Source organism: Tasmannia lanceolata, unplaced genomic scaffold, assembly GCF_043159265.1.
Source record: "Tasmannia lanceolata isolate RefF3 unplaced genomic scaffold, GAP_Taslan_0.1 ptg000005l, whole genome shotgun sequence".
In the NCBI taxonomy this organism is placed as follows: domain Eukaryota; kingdom Viridiplantae; phylum Streptophyta; class Magnoliopsida; order Canellales; family Winteraceae; genus Tasmannia; species Tasmannia lanceolata.
In genome coordinates this window covers 1469315-1495857 of record NW_027518682.1, presented here as the reverse complement: position 1 = coordinate 1495857, position 26543 = coordinate 1469315, and the positions used below count along the sequence as shown (strand labels likewise).

The following is a 26543-nucleotide window of genomic DNA, read 5'->3' as shown; positions in this document are numbered from 1 at the left end:
CAAATGAATGCTTTGGATCACCCAAACAATGTGGGCCCCCACTGTATTTTAAGCTGGTGTGTAGATAACTTATCTACACACTCTCTCTCTCAATGAAGGCTTTTACACGTCCATTTTTGCCTCCACAAATCGTAGGGTTGGGATGATCCTATGGAGTTGATTTTTGGGCACACCCTATCTATGTGAGGCCCATCAAATGAATGGTTTGCATCACCGAAACAATGTGGGGCCCACTGTATTTTAAGGGGTCGGTGTAGCTAAGTTAGCTACATGTATGTCTAGCTACACTTCTCTCTCTCTCTCTCTCTCTCTCTCTCTCTCTCTCTCTCTCTCTCTCTCTCTCTCTCACACACACACACACACACACATACACACACACACACACACACACACACACACACACACACACACATATATATATATATATATATATTGGTTTGATAGATACACCCGCACCCATCTATAATTGAAGGGAAAATGATACTAAGAGCGGCTTGGTTTGATTTATTATTCGAATATTGTACTTAGGCCCTATTTGGACTGCAAGAATTTTCTGGAAAAGTTTGGAAAGGAAAAATATTTGTAAAAGTTCCTACTTTTTTTTGTACAAGAAAAATGATAGCCTGAACCAACCTTATTTGTTTTTTTACACAGTGAGACCTTCAATTTATAATAATATCCCTCTAAATTAACCATACATACATTATTTCCCTCTAAATCGTAGAAAGAAAATTTTCACCTTCTCCATGAAAATTTTCTAAACGATTCATTAGCCGACCCTAACTAGTTTGGAACAAAGGCTTAGTTGAGTTGAGTTGAGTTGTTTATCATTTCCCTCTGAATCATAGAAAGAAAAATTTTCCCTAGAAAAACATTTCCGTCCAACTAATTTTCTTGCAATCCAAATAGGGCCTTATTATATGCTCCCCTCAATTATAATTGAAAATTAGTAAAGAAAAAGTGCTAGCATGACATCGTAGGATGCAATGGCCGGAATGTTGTGCATCCTCCCATGGCATCCTCAAATAATTTTCCACCAAAAATTGAGCAATGGTCTATATTACGTAGGATTGTAAAATGTGAAAAATGAGTGATTTTCCATGGTAAGCCATATACAAGTCGGAGGCTGTTTATATAGCTAGAAAATTGATGGGGAAAAGGACTTGTGGTGGAAATCCATTGTTATAGCTAATTGACACAAGAATAGCGAACTGCATCACAAGGCCCCAAAACGCTACTAAACTTTGGCTGCCGCATGATGGTTGTATATATATGTGGGCCCTGACCCCGTATGGGTGCTGATCATTTGGGTTTTGCCATGTTATGTCATGGGAGACTAACTAGCTTTCTAGGCGCACAAGCATGTCGTGGTGCCATGGAGAGCCATAATAGGCTCTGAGATATGATGGATGCGAGCTAGATGGCTAGATGCATGGGTGTGGGAAGCTTTTAGTTAGAACCTTTGGTGGTACTCTTGGCTATCGTAGGATATTGCCTCAACCTCTTAGGCCCAAGGATCTGGCCAAAATCTTGGTGGGTTAGCTAGCTAAAGAGCCATGACCTGCATGTGCGCGAGGTGCAACGGACTACCGTGGTGTGGGTAAGAGGTACCCTAATACAGGTTTAGGTGCAAATTATATAAAGGGATGCTCTAGCTTCTTAGTAGTGGGGGCTAAGGATAGTGTTGGCTCGGTTTGATCCCAAACTTCACTGTACATACATGCAGATGTTGAGACTCATACATGAAAGCCTTAGCTGCCTTAAGGCCGTAAAAAACCACATTTGGTGGGGATTTAAACCCATACATAGAAGCCTTCAACACATATCTGGTTTGTATTACTCCCATATGTGCATGCATTGCTACTCTGGGTGGCAATAACCAGACATTTTAAACACTTTTTAGTTACCATGCTGATGTTGCCACAAATTATATGAGTATCCAACCCAATATGTTAATGAACTTTTAATTGATAATGATAATCAAGTTCTTATTACTAAAAATATATTAAAAATTCTAATCTGTAATATTGGTGTTGGAATTTTTGAAATAACATAAAAAAAGAAAACATAAAAATAGGGATTCATATTATGTGGGAATAGGCTTTAGAAAGAGGAACTAAAATATTACCTGCCACAATGCTATACCATATGTCTTTCCACCAACTAACTTTCTCTCTTCTTAATGGCACTAAATCCTTGCTTCAAATTCACATCTCAAATCCTAAAAACTAGCAGGAAATTGGGGATGTTGTCTATCAAGGACTTCAATCAGCCTCTTGGCAATTGCACTCGCATACACAGAAGAACCTTCACCTATCTATAATGAAATATAGAAAAACACCCATATTAAAAACATAAACTAATTAAAATAGAACAACTTAAAAGGATCAGAGGAATGATATAAATTGATTATAAAATTGGCGATTAATTACCTTGGTATTGAACATGAAGATGTAATTATCTCCGATGTTTCCACCGGAAACATGAAGGAGTTCTAGCTGGAGTTCATGTAGAATTTTCGCTACCAAAAGCAAGCAATTCATCTTCTTACGCTGTGTAAGCTTGATGTTCACTTCGTCATCAATTATACGTACATCGATGTTAGTCTCTTTGGATTTCCTGAGAAGCCATGAGCTCCTTAACGATCCGTTGAACGACTGTTCTCTATCAGTGATGACAGGTTTCATGGATGAGCTCTCCATGTCGGCCACTGCGTCACCATCCATCTTCAGTTTCTTGCACCTCTCCCTCCCATATTTCTTCTTATCTACTAGTATTTTTAGCTCATCAATTGTTCTCAGTAGCTCTTTGATGTAGTCAATTGCATCACCAACTATAGAGGCCCTATCAGTCTAAATTATGAAGAAAAACGAAAAAAAAAAGACTTGAATTAATCAAAGAAGGAATATGAAAAAGAAAGTGCATGAGAGAGAGAGAGAGAGAGAGAGAGAGAGAGAGAGAGAGAGAGAGAGAGAGAGAGAGAGAGAGAGAGAGAGAGCATTGCACTTACATGTATGAAGATGAAAAAGAAGATTAGGAGGTTTATGGGGTGAATACCTTTGTGGGGTTTGGGACTAATGACCTAAGTGCCTTATACTTCTCATTAAATTGCTCTCTCCTTTGCCTTTCTGTTGCAAAATGGTGGGCTCCCTTCATTTCTCCCTTCCCCAAACCTGTCATTTCCCTCCTAAAATCCAACACTGAGTTCTCCCCCTCTTGGAAAACACCTCCATTTGTTTCTCTATCTTCTATCCCACCAAAATAAGAACCTCCAGTTGAGCCAGGCAAGCTATAGTTATGTGGCAGCGAATTGAAGAGATCCCTGAAAACAGGAGGCTGAGGATGGAAGTTCAATTGAAGTGATGGGTCATACAAGACCGTCGAAGCCAAGGTGCTGTCGGCCCCCACCGGGAGTTCGCCGAAAATGTCTAAGGAAGTGTGGTAATTTGTGGGGTTTCTGCTTGGGCTGTTAAAGGAGATGGATGATGTATGAGGGAGCATTGAAGGGACTGAACATCTTGGCAAGTGGAGGAGGTTGAGCAGGTCTGGCGGGCCATAAGGAGGGTTTGTATATGAATCAGAATTGAAGGACTGCATTGCTATTTGATGTTGTTGTTGTTCATGGAGATGGTAGTTTAAGTTCATGTCTTGCATTTCTTGCAGGCTTGATTTCTCCCAATTGCGATGTTCGAGTGGGAGCGAGGGCGGGTGTGAGTCTTGGAGCATGTCTTGCATTAAATGGCTGCTGTATTCTTGTTCTAGATCAAAGCCCAGTTGAGTTTGAAGGTCAATTCCCATGGCGGCGGCTTCGTCGGACGGGTTGTGGTTGGAGAGGTCATCAAGGGAATATTTTGGAAGAATGAGATTTTCTTCTAAGCCTTGGCAGTTTGTGGCAGTTTGAGGAGCATCAACTGCTCCATGCATTTGATTGGGATCAAAGTAATCAGACTGATCACCATACATTTTTGTTGCTTGTGTTTTGTTTCCCTCTTAGATGGTGAAATGTGCCCTTGATTTATGGGACTTTGTCTACATCAGTTAACAGCACAAGCATTGTGAATCAATCATTCCCTCATAAGGTGCAATCATATGAAAAATTAAATAAAAAACAAGCATCCAAAACCCTAAATCATAAATATCAATACTCAAGAAACGAGCTTTACAGTTACTAACCTGTAGAAAGCGCACCAAAACTCAACAGGGCTGCAGATGAGTGAATGCAAAAAACAACCTGACAAAGAGGTTAAATCAAAAGAGAGAAATATAGGTTTTCTTTGAATGAATGGTTGTACCTTAAATTAAACAAAGAGAAATTAACCCACAAAACCAAAGTTCTGAACCGTTCAAATCAAAGGAAAAAGCACAGTAATACCAGAAAGCCAGCGAGATCATGAGAAGCAGAGCATGAATTATAAAAATCAGGAAAACCCCAGATGGAATTTACCTAGATTCACGACCCCAAGAGGCTAAATATAGAAAAAGATGAACCAAAGAGAGAAAAAACAGTGAACTAAGGGAGAAGAGAAGAACAAGCTAACCAAGTCGTCGAATTATTCAATTGGGTGACTGCCCAACATTCAAGGTGGTGCTTTTAATCAAGAGGAAAATTCCAAAAGGTTTTTATGGAAATGGCAAAAAGGAGGCAAAAGAAGAAGAGAAAGTGTTTTTTTTTTTTTCGTCTAATCTTTTGGTCTTTCTATTACCAGGACTTCAGTTCAGGAAGATAGTTATGCTGCTTTTTTAAGTGTTAGAGGATTGGGGAACTGAAACTCAAGAGATCCGAATTCTCCAAATCTCCTTTGCCTTTAAAGAGGTTTTTCACTGAGATTCCCCACAAACAATCTTCCGTATTCTGATACTCCGCGTGATGTATATATTGCTCGTTACTCTTCTCATTATTATTAAAAGGATAACGCTTTGTAACCCACCCCGGGCTTTCATTTGAATCACGATAATGCCCCTCTTCTTCGTTTCAACACTGGAGACCCTACTTGACTTGCTGCAATGACCAAATTACCCTCAAATTATTCAAGTTAAGAGCGTAATTGGTTAACTTGTAGAGAAGGCACAAGGGTATTAATAAGGCTTAAAAGCCTGTGAAGTGTTCCATGGTGCTCATAGTAACGGTGAAATGATATCAGCACAACCATGTTTTCTAATTTGCACTAAGGAATCTTGTCTTTTAGTGTTTAAAGAGCTGTCAAAAGGTCATTACACTTCCCAAAAAAGCTCTTACAAGCCATTTAAAAAAGAAAGGATAAGCTAAGACCGTGCAATTATCAAAACATTGTTGTGCTGGTATCATTTCCCTTAATTAAATTTTCAACGGGTTTCCAAAATAATTTGGACTTACAGTGGGTTTTCAAAATCCAAAACAAATTGGGTCTTATGCCCTGTTTATTTTGGATTTTGAGAACTGATTGTGAGTCCCAACTCCCAAACCGATTACTAGACTCAATCACTGTAATTCTGACTCCAATAATCGGATTGGCACTCCCAAACAGGGCCTTAATTTGGAGTCCAATAATCAATTCTCCAATTTCAAAACAAACAGGGCCCAAGAAAAATTGTGTTGGGGAGAGAGAGGAGGAAGAGGGGTTTTTCAAAAACTAACCTACTGGCAAATTAGTAATAATACCAAATACAGGCATCTAGGGTCAATTTAGACAATGTCAAGGGCATTCCCATTGGCTGATTTGTCGCAGAGAAACATAATATGATAATTGGTGGGGCCCACCAGCTAATACTACATGCATGCAAACCTGCAACCATAACTAACCTAACCAAGACGTTTTCTTACCAATCTCCGGTGGTGAAAAAACCAAACCAGAAGGGGAGTTTGTTTTGATTGGGGGCTTTCACGAAAAGAGGATGAGAAGGCAGAAATTATTATTTAATAGCTGCTTTCTACAATGTCTGTTAAGCTTGATTTTGACTAAGAAGGGGGTCCTTTTTTTTTCTTATTTTACTCGTTTAAACCTGGTCAAAATAAGGGAATATCACATGGTTGTTAGGTTTTCACCAACTTCGTTGATTCTCACTACCCTCATGCTCTTTTACTCTCTTTCCCTTCTGTTAATTCTCCCTTTGGGGAAGTTGGGAAATGCTTGCCATGCCTCTTACCAGCATTGCTTACTCTAATCCAATAATAAAAATGATAAACCTTTTTTTTTTTTTTTTTATGACGTAGGGTGTCCCCACCCCACTTTGTAGAGTCGGACTAATTCCCTCCGGATGCGCACAATCACCCGTAAACCACGCGCACCGGGTAAGCCTAGGGGGATTCGAACTCTCGTCTCTGGGGAGCATACCCAAGACTTTAAGCCAAAGAGCCACACCTGTACGGGTTTAAAAATGATAAACCTAGCAGACTTATAAAATAATTTGTGGATAAAATAAATAATATTCTTGAGAATATAACAAATAATCGAGCTTCATATTTTATGGTTGATACAATTTTATTTTACTATATTAGAAGCAAACTTAATAATCGTAGTAGGAACATGTGTGGACGGCTGTTTGGCATACGTGCATGCAGGGGAGGAGCTACATGTAGCATAAGCTGCCCCTGTTGAGTTGGGCCAAACTCCTTAATAGGCCCAACTCAATTGGGTCCAGCCCCCTTTAAAATTTGAAGCCTGCTCCCCTTATGTATAAGCCTGCCTCCCTTATGTATAAATCCTGGCCCTGCCACTGCGTGCATGGGTCCGTGTCTCTAATTGGCGCCAATTAGGTTTTGTATAAAAGATAGTAGTAAAAAATGACAAACAGGTCCGACTAAGGGGGTAATTTTCATTAAGTCCGCCAAAACATATATTTTTTGTGAGGAATGACAGATGCAACGGCATCCTTCCGTAAAGAGCATTAAAAGGGACCTTGATTGGATCCACGTCATTAAGTGCAACCGGATTCATTTTCTGAACCGATTTTAAAAAGGGAGTTTTTATATGGTGTAAACCCTTATAGTTCATGTTTTTCAAAAAGTACTATACGGACCACATCATAGGATGATCCAAACCGTCTATGTGATTGAAGACCCCAAAAATTCATTTCCATAGGATGATCCTAGCCCTCCAATCTATAGAGTTTCCATAATATCCAGTTCCTCTATAGATCGGAAGGTTGGGATCATCCTATAGAAACGAGGTTTTGGGCGCAACCTATTTACATTGTGGCCCATTACATGGACGGTTTGGATCACCCTATAGTGTGGTCCGTACAGTACTTTTTGAAAAATATGGGACTACAAGGACTTACACCATGTAAAATCTCTCTTAAAAAAGAATACCAAAAATGATGTGGATCCAATAAAAATTCTTTGCATTTTCGTAGCATCCTCTACAATGAAAAATAATTTTTTTTTGGATATCTAAAGTTTTTAATATCCCCTTCTCCTTCCCTACGCTCTTCCAATCCGCCCGCTAGACATTGGCGATCTCCAGAATCCGGCTTGGTGTGACGTAGAAACCGACAGTCACAAATACGAACTAAAAACCTCCCCTGGCCCGCACCAAGCAACCCTGTTTGGTGGAATGCAGGAAAAAGATGAACAGACTCTTCAATTTTTATTTAGAGCGACCTTCAATTTAGGATTATATCTCTCTAACTTAACCATAATCACATTATTTCCCTCTGAATTGTGGAAATAAAAAAATTCCAATTTTTTTTCCATCGAAAATGTTTTTTTCTTGCCATTCAAACATGGCCTTAGGAATAAGAAGGGGCAACATTGAAATTGTACAGAAGGGTTTGTACGGGCTGGGGTTACATATTTCTAGAGTACGTATAGTAGGGGTTTGGTGTAACAAAACAGAAGAATATTTAGTTCACTTTAGGAAGGAAACATAAGCATATTCCTTATGAAATGAATGTAACGTTTCTAGACATGGGCATTTAACCTTAAGGAATGGAAATGGATGGAGATGAGATGAAACAAAACACATTTAGCAGCGACAAAAGTCGAACTGAGGTGCATGAGTGGGAATATCCCATAGTTACAATGTTTTTTGGATAGATGATTTTTTTTTTTTTTTTTTTTTTTTGGAAAAGTTTTTTTTCCTTTTTAAACTATAAAAATCCTGAATATATATATTTTTAATTTGAATTATTGAATTAAATGCAAATTATTAGAATTAAGCCCAATTTTTTAAATAAATGCGGATCATTCTATAAATAATTCATCAACTTCTCTTATGACAAATTCCAGATGAAAACAGAATTCACATCATCCATATTAAATATTTTATATAATAAAAAATATGTTATTCAATGTGGACTGCTTATCCGACCATTAGATCACGTTCGATCGTGATTCTACAGTCTAGATCGACATTTAGCTAGTGTAAAGCTCTAATCCACACCGTAATGGGCATTTGACCGTTGGATGGAGACCAATCGCTAATCCATAGAGTCCAGATCGCTCCCAATCGGGATTCGATCATTGGTACACAGCTAGTTTTGATCTTGTGGTCCATATCACACCGGATCAAGTTCGATCGTTACTACGCATCTTGTCGCCACCCTGTGGTCTACTTGACCGCACCGAATCAAGTTCCGATCATTGCTACGCATCTCGTTGCCACCCTGTGGTCTAGTTCACACCCGATCAACTTTCTACTATTACTGCATGATCCTACGTACAGTCTGTATCGCAACCAATTGAGCTTGACTGTTGGAACACACCTAGGTGCGATTGTATGGTTGTATCTCACTTGTTCGTGTGAAATAAAGTGTACAGAAAAGCGTCATACAATCACCGCCGTGTGTGCGTGTAAGCCTATGAACCCACAACTATCGAAAATTCAAAATGTCATATGCTTTAAAAGCAAGAGGAAATAGTGAGGAATACTTCTTAACTCCTCTCCACTCTTCTTACTTTCTTATGTGGGACTAAAGGCTTATTCATGAATTGATAAGCCTAGTCTAGGGGTGCAACTCGGGCCGGGTTAGGTCGGGCCGAGGCCAAACCGACTTGACCCGAGGAATTCTTTTTCACAACACGAACCTGACTTGAGTTCAGCCCAACCCGACCCAACCCGAGTTTTCAAGCTTAAAAACAATCATAAAAAATGTCAGGTTTCACTCGGGTCAGGTTCCCAAGCCCTCAACCCGAACCTGACTTGAATTCAACCAGGGTTGGGAAAATTTAACCCGAACCGACCCGAACTCAACCGATCCGAGTTTAGAAATTTTCCCCTCGCTGAGATGTAAAATTCCCCGCTAAGCCCCACTGTCACTGAAGGTTAATGTTCGTATTTTACTACCAATTAAGGGACGCACAAATAGAGCTTGTCTTGTCCATGCTTTTAAACCCCCCGTCTGGCCATTGGCCTCTAGGGTTTAAGCTATTACTATTGACACTCGCGTCGGTCTCTTCTCTTCCCGTACCAAACTCCATGGCTGCGAGGTTCTTGTTTTCAAGAACTGTACCTAAAACCCTAAATCACTTCCTCCAACCATCTTCAACCGATCTTTTGTCTTCTTCTCCGTTTGCAATTTCTCAATGCCTCAGAAACCTCCACTCATTTGTTTCAGACCGATTCCATTTCTATAATCATGCCAGAATTCACCCCTCCAATTCTAGGGCTATGGTCACTCACTCAATTCCCAAATCTGATGCTGTAGAAGCGTTTTCAAATGCTCTCGACATCGATAATCGGGTTCCCGCAACTGTGATTACTGGTTTCCTAGGTTCCGGAAAGGTAGGATTTTTTAATTATTATTATTTCTTAATCATGACCTAAATTCCGTTGTTATGATATTCATTATGTTCTTATTGTCAGGGTTCTATTTGTATTTTGCTTTCCTTTTTCTTTTTCTTTTTTTGTTGAAATTTGAAGCTTTAGACTCGAACAATGATTCTGTTTTTTTTTTTTTGTTCTTTACACCCATGTTTCTCCTAAAAAATAGTTTTCATGTTGTCAAGTCATTTGATTTTGGATTTTCTATGGCAGACAACCCTTCTGAACCATATTTTAACTTCTCAACATGGAAAGCGGATCGCTGTCATTGAGAATGAGGTACATGAGTTTTCATCTTCATACCCAGTTGCTTTCAACAGCTACGAATTATTTTTCTTGTGTATGTCATAATATATTGCCTAGTTTGCGTTACTTGCGTATCTGAGAGTCATGCCAGTCAATAAAAGATGCTAATTTTGTTGTTCCTGAACTTCGAGATATACCTTTTTTGCTTGTCATAGCTAAATTTAAGCCTTGAGAAATCAAGAAGGGAAGACAAATTCTACTCAACATTCATTTAAAACAGAGTAAAAAGACGCAACATGGGCATAGCCTAAAATCCAAATACAATATATCATAATCTCCTAAAACTCTAGAATGTGCTTGCTTTTCTAATAGAAGCACTTGCGCACAATTAAACTTCTAATTCGATAAGGAAACATCCATGAAATGAAAGAAAAACTAAAAATAAAACATCCTATAAATTACTAAAACTGCTTCTATTCTGCACTTCTCATCTATCAATGGCCGAATCTGTCGATTGATGGTTTGGTAATTCGATCCTTGTTTTGGCTGTCGATCAATCAATTGCATCAACTATCACAGTCACAAATCATGGATTCCTCTTGACTGGTTCTTTCATGGCACGATCCAGATCTTCTACGGACTCTTGTGGAATCTGCCTGCATTAAAAGTTATCCATTTCCTTCAGACATGATCAACTATTTTTCATGAAATCAAATATTCCTTCAGGGTAATCGCCAGTGAAAGGGGTTGATAACAGGGTCTTTGTATTGGGCAATCTCTTCCCTCTTGTAATTATCTTTCTTTTAATATAGTTGTCATTGGTAAAACAAAAAGGGAAAAAAACATAAACCTTGGCATCCTTTCCCTGTTCTCAACTTGTGATGGTTTTCAATTAACATGCTATTCTTGTTCCTTCAACCACATCTTTTGTTAATTAATTCATTTATTTGTTATTGCAGTTTGGGGAGGTGGATATAGATGGTTCATTGGTTGCTAGCCATTCCTCTGTAGCTGAGGACATTGTTATGGTCAACAATGGCTGCTTATGTTGTACCGTGAGAGGGGATCTAGTTAAAATGCTTTTGGAGCTGGCTAGGAAAAAGCGGGACAAGTTTGACCATATAGTTATTGAAACAACTGGTATAGCTTTGTGTGCACCAGAGGCAATAAAACTTTGGAAGTCCAATAAAGAAGTAATGTCTTGGTTTTGTGGCTTTGGCATGAAATTAGATATGATAATTCTTGCATATCCTCTTTTTTAGGTCTTGCAAAGCCATCTCCAGTCATTGAAACATTTTCTACGGATGATATGGTTGCACGATATGTGAAGCTTGATGGTGTTGTTACTTTGGTCGACTGTAAGCATGCTATGCAGCATTTGAATGAAGTGAAACCTAGATGGGTGGTGAATGAGGCAGTAGAACAAGTTGCATATGCAGACCGTATCATATTGAATAAGGTGAGCATAACCACATCTTTTTGTGTCATGGCATTCTATTCTCTTTCTTTTCTATGAGGAGCTCATATGTCTGCATTTGTCCCATTTTTTGAATTGTTTTGGCAGATAGATTTGGTGAGTGAGGCTGACCTAGAAGCATTGACTAAGAGAATTAAGGTTGGGATTTTTACTTGTTGGTGGAGGTTCACCCTGTTTTTTGTTGAATGTACTGTTCCTTCTTCTCCCCCTTTTCTGTTTCTTGATATAACTTTGTTATTGCAGCATATAAATTCGATGGCACAAATTAAACACGCTAAATTTGGAGCTGTTGATATGGACTTCGTTCTAGGAGTGGGCGGATATGATCTTGATAGGTAAGCAAATTATTTCTGTTGTAGCTGGACATCTTGCATTATGGAGAGACTTGTCCTTCTTTTTTTTCCTTTTTTTTTGAATGGTTGCGGAGACTTGTCTTTAGCAATGATGATCTTCTACATGTGTACTGTAATTGTCATTGTCTATGGTTTTGCAGAATTGAGGCTGAAGTTGGGGTGGATGTATCCCATGATACAACTCATCATGACAAGGATGGGCGTGGTAATGTTTTATATGTTACTGTAAATGTTACGTATTCATGAACTATGTGCAGTACTAAGAGATTGCATTTTAGCAGAAATATGTGAAGTCTGCATCCTCCAAGGGTTTGCAGACTTGTGAGTCATACTTGAGTCACATCGTGATATCTGTTTGGACTAACTAAGATTTGTGCCCAATCAGATTATGGATATCCCTTTGGAATATCCATAATCATCTATGTTCATTTGGATAGTAGTGGTTACGTGCCCCAAAGTAGTGGATTGTAGGCAGGCCTCCCAAGGACTGCCTAGAAGATTCTTACAAAACATGGTTGTGTGGATATCAGTGTAAACAAGGTGATTTGTCCCATTAACAAAACATCGTTGTGCGGATATCAATTTCCATTATTACTTATTACCACTTTAAGTATGAGGAATGTAATGGCAGTGATTATGTGAAATGTGACAAGACACTTATCCATTGCTTAATAAGCTACTATTGTTGGAACTTCTGTCATGACATGTATCTATATTGAACAAAACTTCCACTAAGAAGTGATATGTTGGTAGCATGGCGTCAGGGTTGATGTGTCCAGGACTAATATCTAGCTATGGTTGTCTTTGCATATGAGTTATAGACAGTGTTATTGAATGAGATAGGGTTCTCGAGGTAGTCCTTTGGTGGTGCATTGTGATATATTGAGTGTGATCCGCTTAGCCCGAACTAGAAGATCTGAAATATTTTGTCAGCTAGATTGCCTAGGAGATCATTACAAAAACACAATTGCAAAGATGATCGGGTTGTATCATTCAAAAAAAAAGGAAGGGACTATGTGCTTTCCTATAAAGGCTGCAGGGGTGGATGGATCATGCTTCCTTGTTGACAAGCTCCGAATGTAGAATTGCACTCACTAACTTGAGGGGTGTTTGAGGTTTGGTTATTCTTCAGCTGTTGCTGCAATTTCTAAATTTGCTTATTTAAATATGTAGTTCACTATCCATGTATTATGGGGGCACTCCCTATACCTTTCGTTTTTTTTCCATTTCACTCATATAAGTATTGCACGGTTAAAGGATTTGTTATTGTGTTGACCGAATTAGAATCTCCTAGTCATTCTTGAACTATTATAGCACTTGTCACATGATCTTGATTGATCAGTTAATAAATCGAGAGAGCTAATTACATATTTTATTTATTCTTAAAGTTATCAACCATGATCTTTATTTAGTTTGTTTTTATTGTCTGTTAAATTGGTAGATCAAAGGAATCAGAGGGCTAATTACTTATGTTTATTTATTTTTACTCAATGTTATGCAATCCGAAATGACTTAAATGGTAGTCCTTTCTGACAAGTTCTCAAGGCCTCCTAGTTGATTCTCCTAATTTTCTTATGTTCTGCTGGATATTCTGTCAGAGCACCATGGAGGACATCATCATGACCATGGACATCATCATGACCATGTGCATGATTCTGCTGTGTCTAGTGTCAGCATAGTCTCTGAGGGTACCCTGGACCTGGATGAGGTAAGCTTGCACATTACTCTTTAGAGTTAATGCTACTTTATATGAATGCAATGGATTGCTTGAAAATTGTGTTTCTCTTTGATGTCTTCTGGAATTTTGGGGAATTTCACACTTCCCTTTTGTAGCCTGCACTATCTGTTTTGTGCCAGCCTTTCACTATCTGTTTTTGTGCCAGCCTTTCACTGTTTTTGTGCCAGCATAAATTACCTTCTGCCTACATAACTATTTCAGGGAGATGTTCTGTCTTACTAAAATAGTTATGTATTGTCCAAAGATCTTGTTTGTATTCAGGAATCCACAATCCTTAGGGACCGTTTGGATATGCGGATTTTAGAATGTTGGATTTCCCCAAAATCCTGTATGGGAGACGAGAGAGGGAGACCGTCCGTCGTTTTCTGATTTCATACCCTTCTTTCCGTCGAGCGAGAGAGTAGGAGATCGTCCCGTGTTTCCAGGTTTTAGAAATCTTAGGATGGGGGAGAGATTTCTAAAACCTGGATTTCTTACTTAAAATCCAGGATAATGGATTGTAAAATCCAGAATTTTACACCGCTTTCAAACTAAAACCTGGATTCTAAAATCCACATATCCAAACAGCCCGTTAATGTTTAGTTAATAAACTTGTAAAGCACAACCAGTGAATACTAGAAAAATAAATGTCATCAATCAGGTTGCAGCTTATTGGCGGGTGAGTGTTTCCTCGCACTCCTGTACCTTGATCAAGTCCCTCTTTTCTCCACTGTTTTTGCAGTTTTGCACTCAGATGATCATAAATCACGTGAACATTTTTTCTATTTCATGGAGACCTCATGATAAGAAAGATTTGATTAAGTGAGCTCGCTGTATGAACATATTCATAAGTCTCTTCCATGACTTGACTCATAAGAACTATTTCATTTCGATTTTAGTAGCTGTAAGAAATATCGTCTGCCTCTCACCTTATACCCAAAAGAAGGTACTTCTGAAACTGCTATTTGTGGGTATTACCACTGCAATTTACCTGTAACAGAGCATTATTAAGAGAGAAAGTAAAAGCCACACAAAGCAGAAAAGTAAATGACCCAGATAAATCAGAGAAGCAATACAACAAGAGGACAAATGGCTACTGAGGTTATGGAATCTCCAGTGCAATTGCCAAAGCAAGAAGAGAAAAAGCATTTTTAGCGAGAATTCAGCCAAATCATTAGCATTCAAATGAACATGGTGGATGGAGATCCCGGCAATCCTTACAATTCCGGAATCTTCTCAATTGATGTGCATGTCATCATTAGGTAGATTGGCAGACATGGAGGTAGATTAGCCTTATAATCCACTGACATTCAAGGAATCATGTTTCACTATAATGGGCCTGGAATTGGGTTCTAAAACACACAGATCCCATAGAGGAGGGGCCAACCTTGGTGGCATACTCGATATACATTGTGCTCCCCTTACAAGTTTGCTTTGTTACAATGATTGGGGACCACCAACCACACCTCAATTTCCTCCCGTAGACTTAACTGTCACTTTAGTAGATGCTATAAATGCTTCTGAGTTCACATCCCACTCAGAAATTCTGAAAGCATACCCATAAAAATTTATGTTTTTAGCAAAATCTGGACTAGGGTTTTGGTTGTGAATTTACAATATTCATTAAGAATTTGTCACTTTCAAAGATTGTTTCTTCTGAGGGTTTCCTGAAGATTAATACTGCAATGATTAAAGGATGACATTCTCAGATAATCTTACAATTTAAAAAATGTGGGACCGTCAGATTGACTTTGGTATTGACAATAGCATTGTTGATCGCTAATATTTTCATCTCTGAACTTTTTTTTTTTAAATGTCATCCCTGAACTTGTTTTTGCAGCAATAATGAAAGGTCTTAGAGGGTTACTGTTTAGAGAGTTTAAAGTTTAAATTCATTAGTCAGAAAGAATTTATTATGGCAGCAGCTGGCATAAAAGATCCTTGCAATCGAGGCTGTTGTTGTTTTTAGTATATTTGTAATGTCCATACATTTTCTGGAATTAAAGATGAATTTTGGCATGGAAATTAGGGATCCAGTCTTATCCCATCGGTATTCGATTCAAAATCCAAAACAAACAGGGCCTAAATGACTAGTATCTTTTATCATGCATCAATTCTTCTGCCATCAACAATAGAGAATCTATTGCTCTTTAACATACCAAACCAATGAAGTTTAACTTTCTGAATTATCGATGAGTCGGCAAATATTTCCTTTTCTTGTCTCAACATGTGTTCTCCTTGAGTTCTACATCCTGGTGCCTCAACTAATGAATCTTTGTTGCTTGTATTCCAGGTTAATGATTGGTTGGACCGGCTGGTTGATGAAAAGGGGGATGATCTGTACAGAATGAAGGGTGTTTTGTCCGTAGAAGGTTACAGCGAGCGTTATGTTTTTCAGGTGCTCTCCCAAACCCTCTTCACTCACTTGAACCCGCATTAGAATTGCATCATAGTATACTTTTTTGTCATTCTTTCTTCAGAGTTAAATTTTATCAGATGTACTGTTGGTTTTTATCAGATGCACAGTTGGTTTAATCTCATCATGTTTTTGTTGTTATTCCAGGGCGTACATTCCACCCTTGATGGCTGCCCAGCCAAACCATGGGGGGATGATGAGAAAAGGATAAACAAACTTGTATTCATAGGAAGAAACTTAGATGAAGCTACCTTGAGAAAAGCCTTCAAGGGTTGTTTAGTCTAAAAGGTCAGTTTAAGCATTGTGAATTCAGATGTGAACACTGAAGCAGTACAGAACTCACATTACAGCTCCCATTATCAGCTATTCTTCCCTCAAAGAAAACTTACAAGAACTGGATCGAATGTAAACTCATTCATGGACAGATCTTAGTATTTGCTCATCAATTGGTCTATTGAAATTTAGTGCAGCATCAGAGGATGAAAGGCCATGATACAGAGGGTTAGGAACTTCGAATCATTTCGGATTCGAAGTTAACCCGGACAAATGCGCCAGCCTCACCTTGTTTTTTTTTTTTTTTTTTTTTGGATAAGTTCTATCATGAACTGATGACTATGAGAATTGATATCCACCTCCATTTGTTTAGATAGTAGCAGTGGATTTCTTTATTTGGAACTTATCCTTTTGACAACCTACAAGAAAAGTTTAAAATAAAGGTATGCTGCCAATTTCAACTTTCAAGACAAGGGGGTTCTCAATACAGATGGACGCTCTTCATGGTTTAAACTACGGTGTTCCACATTTTTAAAAGAGAATTACTCGTGCCTCACACATGGTGGAGTGATATCTAAGCTGTCCTTTGAATTAGTCATACAATCTACAATGACCGGAGATGGCGATCCCTCATAATACGAAAATCATGTTGGTCGTGCTATTATTACATGAAACTGAAGGGTGGATGCAGCCTATGAGGGCTCCCTTTCACCTCCGTCTTGCAAGGGCTCCCTTCATTCTAGACTTACTCTTATTACATTCAGTGATGTCTTTTGTTTATCATTGAATATGAACTTTTTTTTAATGGGTTTGCGGTTCTAATAATTAATATGGTTGTCGGCCACATTTTATATAAGATATTATAGAGTTAGCTGTATAGTTAATTATCATATAGGTATTGTCCATTACCTCCTTCCTTTACCTCTTGACATGTGACACCTCATTCAACTGTTTCTCCTTACTCTTGTCTTTCGTCGGATTTCGTCCGAAATTTCGGTTTCGGTGAGGACTGAAACGCATTCCAAAACCGAACTTTAAAACCTTGGTTGTGACCACCACAATGGAATCCAACAAAGAGATTGAAGAAAATTTCTTTTGTACCTACATAGTATATGAACTTCCATAGAATATGTACTTGGGAGAAATTATATGCTATCAGATCAAATATCAAAGGCAGTACTTTGAACACTAATGTTAACCTATATATACTTTGGAGAAAAAGTAGGAATTGCTAGCGTACATCTCAAAAGGCATTTCGCGGATGGCCTGTTGCATGTGAGAGCACCAAGACTGGCTCATGGACCTTGAAAACGGGATTGAATATGAGTATGTCTGCTGGGACACCATATAATTTCTCACCTAATCTGAACAAATTTTCCTAAGTACTCTGTACGATCTTGTTTTGAATGATTACTTTCTTCTTCTTATAGCTTACATGAATTGATTAGGGCGCTGATATTCACTAAACCCCCCCCCCCCCCCCACCCCCACCCCACACACACACACACACAAACTCTCACGGCTGGCTAACCTTAGGTGGCAACGGCTAACTCTAAACGGAGGTTATATTGCCCTTGTTTTTTCCTTCTTTTTTTTTAATGGCGTAGTGTGTGTTCACCCCCCACCCCCGCGCGAATCATTTAGTGCACGTTACCCACCTTTAGACCCTCTCTCTCTCTCTCTCTCTCTCTCTCTCTCTCACTCCCAAAAATTCTCCTCCTTGGTGCCCAAATCCAACCCACTATGACAGTGTACCGTCCAGACCATAGGATGATCCAAGCGGTCCATTTGATAGGTCACATCGTAAATAGGTTGTGTCCCAAAAAACCGTTTCCATATGATGATCTTAGTCCTCAAATATAAAGAGAAATTGCTTATTATGGAAACCTCTATAGATTGGAGGGTTGTGATCATCCTATGCAAATGATTTTGGGGGCACAACCCATTTACGTTATGGCCCATCATATGGACGGCTCGGATCATCCTATGGTGTAGACGGTACACTTCATTTTCAAAAATATGGGTGGGGCCTAAATTGGGCCTTAATGTTGCTGTACGAACCACACCGTAGGATGATCCAAACCATGGATGGCTTGGATCATCCTATGTTGTGGACGGTACGCTTCAATTTGAACAAATATCGGTGGGGCCTAAATTGGGCCTTAATGTTACTGTACGAATCACACCATAGGATGATCCAAACCATGGACGGCTTGGATCATCCTATGTTGTGGACGGTACGCTTCAATTTGAAAAAATATCGGTCGGGCCTACGATTGGGCCTTAATGTTACTGTACGACCAATTCCATAGGATTATCCAAACCATGGACGGCTTGGATCGTCCTATGTTGTAAACGGGCCTTAATGTTGCTTTACGACCAACTCCATAGGATGATCCAAACCATTCATTTGATGGGCCACAATGTAAATAGGTTGTGCCCCAAAAATCATTTTCATAGGATGATCACAACCCTACTATCTATAGAGGTTGCATAAGATGTAGTTTCTATTTAGATAGGAAGGGGAAGGGGGCTAACGTTTAACGTTAGCCAGCCGTGAAGGGGACGGTGGGCGCGGGGCGTGTGTGGGGGCGGAGAATAGCCTCCAAGGGGGGCGGGGCGGGGAATATCAGCTACCATTGATTATTGGTCTGCTTTTTGCCTTTTGGAATTTGGAGCCAGAGGAGATCCGAAGCAAGTCTCAACAAGCGGATCAATCAAAGGTGGGACCCAATAAATGCTTCCTCTAAGGGGCCTAATCGGCTATCTGCCATTCAAGTCGTATATTCATAACACAATGGGGTGTTCCCTTTAAATTAGAGGGGCAGAAAATAAGCTCAAATAATATATCAAAATAGGACAAAGTGAGTTGGTGAAATTGGCCAAACTCTAGGGTGTCATTAACTGTCAATTACAGGCAAAAATGCTGTCTTACCATTGCATATTAAATAGTAATTGCCCCGGCTTCCTTGGATGTTGAAGGCTGAGGCTGCTCTATGAAATTTTCATTCTATCCATGGCCTCCGTTCCCAAAGCTCAGGGTTTGAATTCTCTTTATTATCTCTACTTTATGACAAATCTTTTTTACTTGTTCTTTTCTATCAAATCGGTGTTTTCTGTTATCTGCACAACTACAAATGCTGCAGTTGGATGTTCTTCTCAGATTCAATCCAAATTGTCCACTTCTATTCAATTCATTTTTGTGTTCTCAATTTGCATCGGATTGATCAGCGACGAATTCCAATTTCTTGAAACGACCCTCTTATTTTGATGCCTGTTTTATTTGAAAATTTTATTGCAACTCGTTTTTTGTGTTTTCTTTTGATGCCTTGTTTATTCTGATTTTTCAGGATTAGCTATTGTAATTATGGGCGTAAGCGGCTCCGGGAAATCGTGAGGCCTCATCCTATCGCTACTTTAATTTTTCAGTAATGAGATTGAGATGGTTATGTTGGTCTCATTTTTCTTACTTCACATTGTCTGATCAGATCTTTTTCTTTCAACTCCTTTTTAGTTTCAATGAAGCAATTAGCCAATTTGGACTTTTCCACTCTTAATTTGACCAACATTTAACAAATTGCAACATGGGTTGTTAAGCTGGATTTCCAACCTTTTATTTTGGTAGGTAAGCTGGGATTGAACCTCTGACCTCCAGGTTGAAGATCAAATCCTTGACCATTGAGCTAGAGGCTCAATCCCACCGGATTTCCAACATAATACTCAGTTGAACAATCTAAACTTTATTTTACTATACTGAAGTAGGCTTATGCCCATGAAATCCATATTTCAGTTGAAGGGTGTGGGTTCAATCTCAGCTTACCTACCAAAAAAAGGAAAATATCTTTACAAGCATAGATTTAAATTGCATCCAATTCCGTTTACCCACTTGAAATTCTTATACAAAGCAGTTGCAAGCAGACTCTTTGTTAATTCTTCATTATTACAATATCATGATAACTGATCATTGTGGAGATTCATTATATTATGTCTAGATTCATTGCATTTTTTTTACTATTGATCAACTTCTAAAAAAAGGTTTAGAATGAATACTCTACATTTCTTATTATTGCACAAGCTCATGTCGTCTGGATTTCAAAACACAGAATCTTAATGGACCGAATGTTTTAAAATGGTCAAAAGGCACTGTATATCTAATATAAAAATCATAAATGGTAGCTTAAGTGGAGAATATCTCCTTCACTTTCCAATATTACTGACTTGTGTAGAAATCATGCATTTGCTACTCAGTTGTTTTGACCAACTAGTGTCAAATCGTCAATGTTTTGCATACTTACGGAATGATTGCTGGTTTCTTTGTATCCTCTGCATGTCTTAATGATGATCAGAAGAATGATTAGTTTCCTATTTATGTTTTCTTGTTATATATCATTTGTTTTTTAGTGTGATACCATACTAGATAAACTATAATCAAATCCAGGCACTTGGGTCCTAATTTCAAAGATAAGTTTACACCTGCAACGACATCCATATGTTTTCATACTTTTTAAAAATTTTATGGCCCCTATCTCAAAAAAGATCTAACTTTAATATCTTCTAAATATTCTGTAATTATTTGTTTCTATCACATAATTAGTAGTAGATAACTCAGAAGTTCAGTATCGCATTAACAGGACAATAGGTGAGATGCTTGCAAAAGTGATGGATTGCAGGTTTCTTGATGCTGACGATTTCCACCCACAAGCAAATAAAGGTATGTAGGAACCCACGTCTGCTTGAGTTTTAATCATATTATACAATGAATCATGCTCATACTATTTATGGTCAGACCTCAGTCAATGAAAAAATTTCCAACTTTGTAAAAGAGCAGTCCAAATTCATCACTGACTCAGTTGAATTTGTATATAACTGGATTTTGTGTGTAGTTATAGGAGTAACCAAACAAGGTTAACTTGTCTTGAGTCCCTAGTTCATCAGTAAGTTGTTAGCATTGTTTTCAAATTACTGGGTTTCAAATATCAAAATCTACGAATATACTTTTATGGGCAGTTATATTTAAAATTTAATGGTGGTCTGACACAGTGACCAGCACTTGAAACTGATCAGGTCCAGGGTGTACCAACGTAGGTAGTGCTGGTCCTGAGTGGGATATATGTTAACTGCTGTATAACTGACTTAAATTGGATGAAATTTTCATATTTGTACAAGGAACAAGTGGAAAACATCAGAACAATGAGTTGTTAGGGTGTCACCCGGTTCTGTTGACCACCTTCACATTCCATTGACTGCCATGTTTTGTCCTGCTTTGAATCCCCTAGTCTGCTCATACTGTTCTTTTATCACGTTCACATTCATAAAGCAGCAGTAACTTACGGTGATTCCCCTATTTACAGAAGGCATGAAAATAATTTCCATGACTTGGTAGAGATTCTTAACAAACTTGGTTCATCATTCTGAGTGATGTGGTTCTTGATCCTCCTTCGTGTCTTAGATTGGAAGATATCAAAAAATTAGCTAATTATATGTGGTTACATTAAATACACAATCTAGAAACCTCTAACATTCATCACCATGAAGCATTCAAGCATGCACCATTGAACAACCCAAGCACTTCAACAGCCATGTATTCTCCATTTCAAATTTTCCTTGCCTTGAACTTCCTTAATTTTTCAAATTTGACCCCCGATGAAATTGACTATATCCAAATCCAAATTAATAAGTTTGGCAAATTCAAGTTAAACTCAAATTTCAACAGAAATCTCTGTCATGGGCTGAATAATCATATGAGCATAGCTACATAGAATGTGTAACACAAACAACCTGTTCTCTTCTCTTGGTAATCATTTCATTATATTCATGTACTGAAACCATCAAAGATTGTTGTCAGTATATAATGACTTCTGGGAACCTTTTTCATTTTGCATAATACAGTGAAGATGAGCAAAGGATTTCCCCTATCAGAAGAAGACCGGATTCCATGGCTCGAAACGCTACGTGACACTATCAGAGAAAATATGGGTAGTGGGAAAGGTGTAATTATGGGCTGTTCAGCTCTGCAAAAGAAATACAGAGAGATTCTCAGAGCAGCAGACCCAAATTATGAGCCAGGGAGCCACACTTGTGGGTTGAAATTTGTTTGCCTGAAGGCTCCGATGGAAGTGATTGCCGCTCGGCTTAAGAGAAGGGCAGAGGAAGGGAACCATTTCATGGCTGCCACCCTTTTGCAGTCTCAGTTAGACTTGCTTCAGATTGATGATGCAGAAGGGATAATTACAGTTGATGCCACTCTCAGTCCTCAGACAATTGTAGCTAGAATACAAGCTCAGATTTTCTGATCAAGTTGAGCATAACTTGCAATTGATTTTTCTCCATTGTATTAGATGTCATAATTAGCAAGAAAAGACAATTACTTTGGCCTTGTCTGAAATAATAAATTGAAGTTGTATCATTACAAATTAAAGGCAAAAACCCAATTATCTTGACTGTCCATCCACCACTGCAGATGGTTAGGATCGTCCAACTGGCATTGGGTAGAAAGTCACTTTCACGATCAATGGTAATAACCATTTTTTGGGTCTCACAAGGAGACATGTATGTGAAATCAAGATCGTAGATCGCATGGTACATCATGAGGCAACTAACATATGTCATGTAAGATAAAAGACTGCAAAATTCAAGAGTTAAGCTTTTCTAACACTAAACAAGACTTGATGGATCAAAGGGCTATAAGATCATGCTGGAATAGCAGGCAAAAAATCTTTCTAAATTTTCTTACTATTCTTAGCCACAAGAAGGTAACTAAAACCAACCCTATTCAACCTTTTATTTACAAGAGGAATGATGGGAAGTGATATATTTGCCCTTTTTATTTACTTGGGACTGTATTTAGGACTATTCTTTTACACTAAAGGGGGCTGTCCCAAGTAAAAGAAAGGATGAATATATCATTTCCCCTATATCTCTCTAAATTAAGGGAAATGATAAATGCGCCCTTTTCATCTCTAGGGACACCCAGCAGCAGTTTATCAATGACTGCATAGGGGTTGATGTACTTCACGTCAAAAGATCCAACGGATTTGATTGCCACGTACACTGCAGTTGGGTGTCCCAAGTGATGAAAAGGGCGCATTTATCATTTCCCTAAATTAATCATAATCATATCATTTCCCTCTAAATTGTAGGAAGAAAATAAAATTCCCAAGAAAAACTTTTCCGTTTGAAACGTTTTTCTTGCAATCCAAACAGTTGATTTGGTCACTGTAAAAAGGAAAATGACAGCAAGATCCGCTTGTTTCCGGATTGTCCCGAAATGCAACCTTGGAGACATTACCAAATTAAGGTTATTTTTGTCATGAAAAAAGATATGTTGTTTGAGCACAAATGCAAAGATGATAGGATACCCCTAAAGAGGTCTTATTGGCATCCATCTTGCCAAAATGATATTACGAGTCTTTAATGACTTAGATCACGCAGGCAATCCCCGTTGGATCACTCCAAACTTTTGGGTCCCATTTAAGGATGTGTGTGGTCAAGACCGAAAAAGCACCTCCCCCAAGGCTAGCCTTGCAAGAGCGGGTGTGCGGGAGAACAGAACTGAGCATCAAGGCTGTGAAACACATGTGATCCGAACATTGGCGTGCGGTTCTTAGGGGGGGGGGGGGGGGGGAGCTTGTAGGAGCCATCCCATCCCAATAGCGTATATTTGGAGCTCACTGTTGTATGCTGTCCTGACAGCGTTTCTTGGATTTAAGTGAGAAATTTAGGTTTTAAAAATCTCTCCTCTATCCTAAGATTTCTAAAACCTGGAAATATGGGAAAATCTGCTACTCTCTTGCTGACGGAAAGAAGGGTGAGAAGTCAAAAATGAGTAAAAAACGACGGCTTTGAAGAAATCCAGGATTCTAAAATCCACGTATCCAAACAGCCCCTAAGACTTAGGAGTGCAAAATCAACAATTAATCCCTCTTGGCAAAGCCCTAGAGGGATTGAGGTGGGCCAGCAACTCGGGTTGATTTTTGGGAATTTTAGTTCAGCTTTTACCATAAAATTGGGTCATTCATTTTCAACAAAAGCTCAACCTGACCCAACCCAAATTACACCCCTATTTATTTAATAGGCTGTTAGGATCACTTTCCTTTTTTTAGAAGATTTTAATTAAGCTAGATTTCCATATTGCACTATATTTCTATTTTCCTATTTCCTATTCTGCTAATCTATATTTTCTATTTTGCTATCCTTATTTTCTATAAGATGTAGATGCCGTATGGCTTTTTAAGCAAGAAATAAAATCACGTTTAGTGCTTGGCACGTTGGAGGTCGAGTTTCCTCGAATTAACTCATTGGAGGCCTGAGTTTCCTCGAATTAGCTCACTTTCTTCTCTCTTTTCCTCTCAATCTATCAATATTCTTCTTTATTAGAACGGTGTTCTATCATAGGCTATATCTTAGAGATCAAAATAAGTAAGAAATCACAGTTACTACATCATCTCATCTGTCCTATAGATAGCTTACAAACTACACCTTGCAAAAAAGAGAACGACTGTATCGAAGTCATTCAGAAAAGTTTCTTTTCCATACTTGTTCAGAAAATTCCTGCAACCCAAACATGGCCTCAGTATGATACCCAAAAAAGTACTACAATTGATTTGGCTTTGTAAAAAGGAAGATGACGCAGGAACCACTTGTTTTGGGATTGTCCAAAGCATTCAGTCCGATGTTGCCATTTTACCAAATTAAGGTTATTTTTGTCATGTTATTAAATGACAAGGACATGTCACATGTTCGTCATGAAAAAAAAAAAAAGATGAGCTGCTTAAACACAAATTCTAGGATGTTTAGGATTCGTGCAAACGATAAATGCATGAACAGGTTCTCAAAAAATGCTCTGGTCCTAGAGCTAACAGGACCAAAAGTGAAGGTGTTCTATGTGGGAGAAGACAAAACTCACAAGGATACCATCAACTCCTTCGTAAACACCCAAGAAGGGAAATTTCCCATCAAGAACCTTGGTCTTCTCCTAATAACTTCTCTGTTATCAGCAAGAGACTGCCAGTCCCTTCTCGGCAAAATAAGAAACAGAATTGCATCATGGGCTAATCGTTTCCTCTCAAGAGCAGGAAGGATCGAGTTAGTCAATACTGTCCTGAACTCATTCCAGACCAGTAGATCTGCTTCCTTCAATATTCCATCTGGGGCTCTAAATTCAATCCAAAGAGTCCCACCTTCTTGGCCTTCACTCGGGAAACTCGATGTTCTCTATGCAACTCCGACCAAGAATACACTACCAGTTATTTTTCTCCTGCTCATATTCTTCCTGGGTATGCCACTCAATCATGTGGCACTTCACTTACAGAAGAAAACAGAAAAACCCTTCCGGAGGAAGAAGAGTGGATCAGGAGCACCTTTAAGGGGCAAGGGCAATCAGCAACAGCCATCCTAATTGCATTTGAAGCCACATCTATCATCTATGGATCGAGCCTACATAGCAAAATCCTAGGCTCCTTCTCTATCAATATCCCCCCTTGCCCATCCATGAGCTAGAGCTTGAAGCCATCCTCCAAGGCCTTCTCTTGGAGCTCGAGAAACAGGTAAACAAGATTTGGGTTGAGGTGGACTCATTGACTGCAGTAAACATGGGTAAAAGAAGGGCAGGGATAAATCGACTCCCAAATATCTTAAATCGACTCCCATGTGTCTTTCTCTCTCCTCTGGGTTAGAGAGAGAAAGTGGAGACAGAAAGACACATGGGGAGTCGATTTAAGATATTTGGGAGTCGATTTATCACTCCCCTAAAAGAATCATCAAATGCACCAGGAGGAAGAAACCAACCTTTGCCAAGATAACCCAGATTCTACCCCACTTCTCCTCAGGGACAATTTCACACTTGTCGAGAGGCAAATAGGGCTGCTTCTCTAAAGTGAACTGCCCATGCAAAGGAGAGAACCTGCCCACCCAGATGCTCCCCTCTACTCTCCATGACATTGTTGTACTAACTGACTCCTTGGGAGTGCAATACTCTAGAATGTAATATCTTTTTTCTCTATAATCCACTAGTATTGTCCTGCCAAACCCCAACTTAACCATAAAAAAAAGGTTAGATCATGCAGGCAACCATCGTTGGATCAGTCATAACAATTGGGTCCCACGTAAGAACATGTGTGGTTGAGGCTGTTGATTTTGTGGACCATGAGTCGACCCACATGGTTCTTGTCCCATGCTAAACAAATATGTTCATCCGTAAGATTAAGGCTTACAGAAATTAACAATTTATTCCTCTTGGCAAAACCCGAGAGAGAGAGAGAGAGAGAGAGATTCTTATGTTAGAATATACCAGGAAAATACATGCAACAACGAAGATATTAAA

General features: G+C 38.8%; 3 protein-coding genes across 8 annotated transcripts; 2 read left to right on the top strand and 1 right to left on the bottom strand.

Moving 5' to 3' along the window:
* Positions 1 to 1985: 1985 nt before the first annotated feature.
* LOC143876456 (transcription factor EAT1-like) lies at positions 1986 to 4852 on the bottom strand. Of its 4 annotated transcripts, none has more exons than XM_077378155.1 (5): positions 4373 to 4852; positions 4174 to 4231; positions 3058 to 4029; positions 2433 to 2852; positions 1986 to 2317 (listed from the first exon to the last, which is right to left on the bottom strand). In XM_077378155.1, the coding sequence occupies exons 3-5, from the start codon at positions 3961 to 3963 to the stop codon at positions 2222 to 2224; spliced, it is 1422 nt and encodes a 473-aa protein (XP_077234270.1). In that variant the 5' UTR covers positions 3964 to 4029; positions 4174 to 4231; positions 4373 to 4852; the 3' UTR covers positions 1986 to 2221. The 4 variants fall into 4 exon arrangements, with proteins under 4 accessions (XP_077234270.1, XP_077234269.1, XP_077234268.1 ...); XM_077378154.1 differs by having other exon boundaries at positions 4445 to 4852; XM_077378153.1 differs by having other exon boundaries at positions 4539 to 4852.
* A 4432-nt stretch (positions 4853 to 9284) lies between these two features.
* On the top strand, positions 9285 to 16424 carry LOC143876455 (uncharacterized). The gene is made up of 10 exons (XM_077378152.1): positions 9285 to 9701; positions 9954 to 10019; positions 10946 to 11126; positions 11249 to 11445; positions 11551 to 11601; positions 11707 to 11798; positions 11957 to 12021; positions 13415 to 13524; positions 15827 to 15931; positions 16097 to 16424. The coding sequence occupies exons 1-10, from the start codon at positions 9300 to 9302 to the stop codon at positions 16232 to 16234; spliced, it is 1407 nt and encodes a 468-aa protein (XP_077234267.1). The 5' UTR covers positions 9285 to 9299; the 3' UTR covers positions 16235 to 16424.
* A 2687-nt stretch (positions 16425 to 19111) lies between these two features.
* LOC143876454 (P-loop containing nucleoside triphosphate hydrolases superfamily protein) lies at positions 19112 to 22662 on the top strand. 3 transcript variants are annotated; one of them, XM_077378149.1, is made up of 4 exons: positions 19112 to 19263; positions 19573 to 19615; positions 20854 to 20933; positions 22112 to 22662. In XM_077378149.1, the coding sequence occupies exons 1-4, from the start codon at positions 19239 to 19241 to the stop codon at positions 22513 to 22515; spliced, it is 552 nt and encodes a 183-aa protein (XP_077234264.1). In that variant the 5' UTR covers positions 19112 to 19238; the 3' UTR covers positions 22516 to 22662. The 3 variants fall into 3 exon arrangements, with proteins under 3 accessions (XP_077234264.1, XP_077234266.1, XP_077234265.1); XM_077378151.1 differs by having other exon boundaries at positions 19153 to 19263; positions 20840 to 20933; XM_077378150.1 differs by lacking the exon at positions 19112 to 19263 and having other exon boundaries at positions 19582 to 19676.
* Positions 22663 to 26543: the final 3881 nt, after the last annotated feature.

What these genes read in the sequence shown, in the direction of transcription:
- LOC143876456 (XM_077378155.1), bottom strand. Translation starts at nt 3,963, where the DNA reads ATGTATGGTGATCAGTCTGATTACTTTGATCCCAATCAAATGCATGGA. An exon ending in TAGTCCCAAACCCCACAAAG is followed by an intron (nt 2,853 to 3,057) that starts GTATTCACCCCA and finishes TTCATAATTTAG; the next exon opens with ACTGATAGGGCCTCTATAGT. An exon ending in TCTTCATGTTCAATACCAAG is followed by an intron (nt 2,318 to 2,432) that starts GTAATTAATCGC and finishes ATTTCATTATAG; the next exon opens with ATAGGTGAAGGTTCTTCTGT.
- LOC143876455 (XM_077378152.1), top strand. Translation starts at nt 9,300, where the DNA reads ATGCTTTTAAACCCCCCGTCTGGCCATTGGCCTCTAGGGTTTAAGCTA. An exon ending in GTTTCCTAGGTTCCGGAAAG is followed by an intron (nt 9,702 to 9,953) that starts GTAGGATTTTTT and finishes TTTCTATGGCAG; the next exon opens with ACAACCCTTCTGAACCATAT. An exon ending in TCATGACAAGGATGGGCGTG is followed by an intron (nt 12,022 to 13,414) that starts GTAATGTTTTAT and finishes ATATTCTGTCAG; the next exon opens with AGCACCATGGAGGACATCAT.
- LOC143876454 (XM_077378149.1), top strand. Translation starts at nt 19,239, where the DNA reads ATGGCCTCCGTTCCCAAAGCTCAGG. An exon ending in CTCCGTTCCCAAAGCTCAGG is followed by an intron (nt 19,264 to 19,572) that starts GTTTGAATTCTC and finishes CTGATTTTTCAG; the next exon opens with GATTAGCTATTGTAATTATG. An exon ending in CCACCCACAAGCAAATAAAG is followed by an intron (nt 20,934 to 22,111) that starts GTATGTAGGAAC and finishes TGCATAATACAG; the next exon opens with TGAAGATGAGCAAAGGATTT.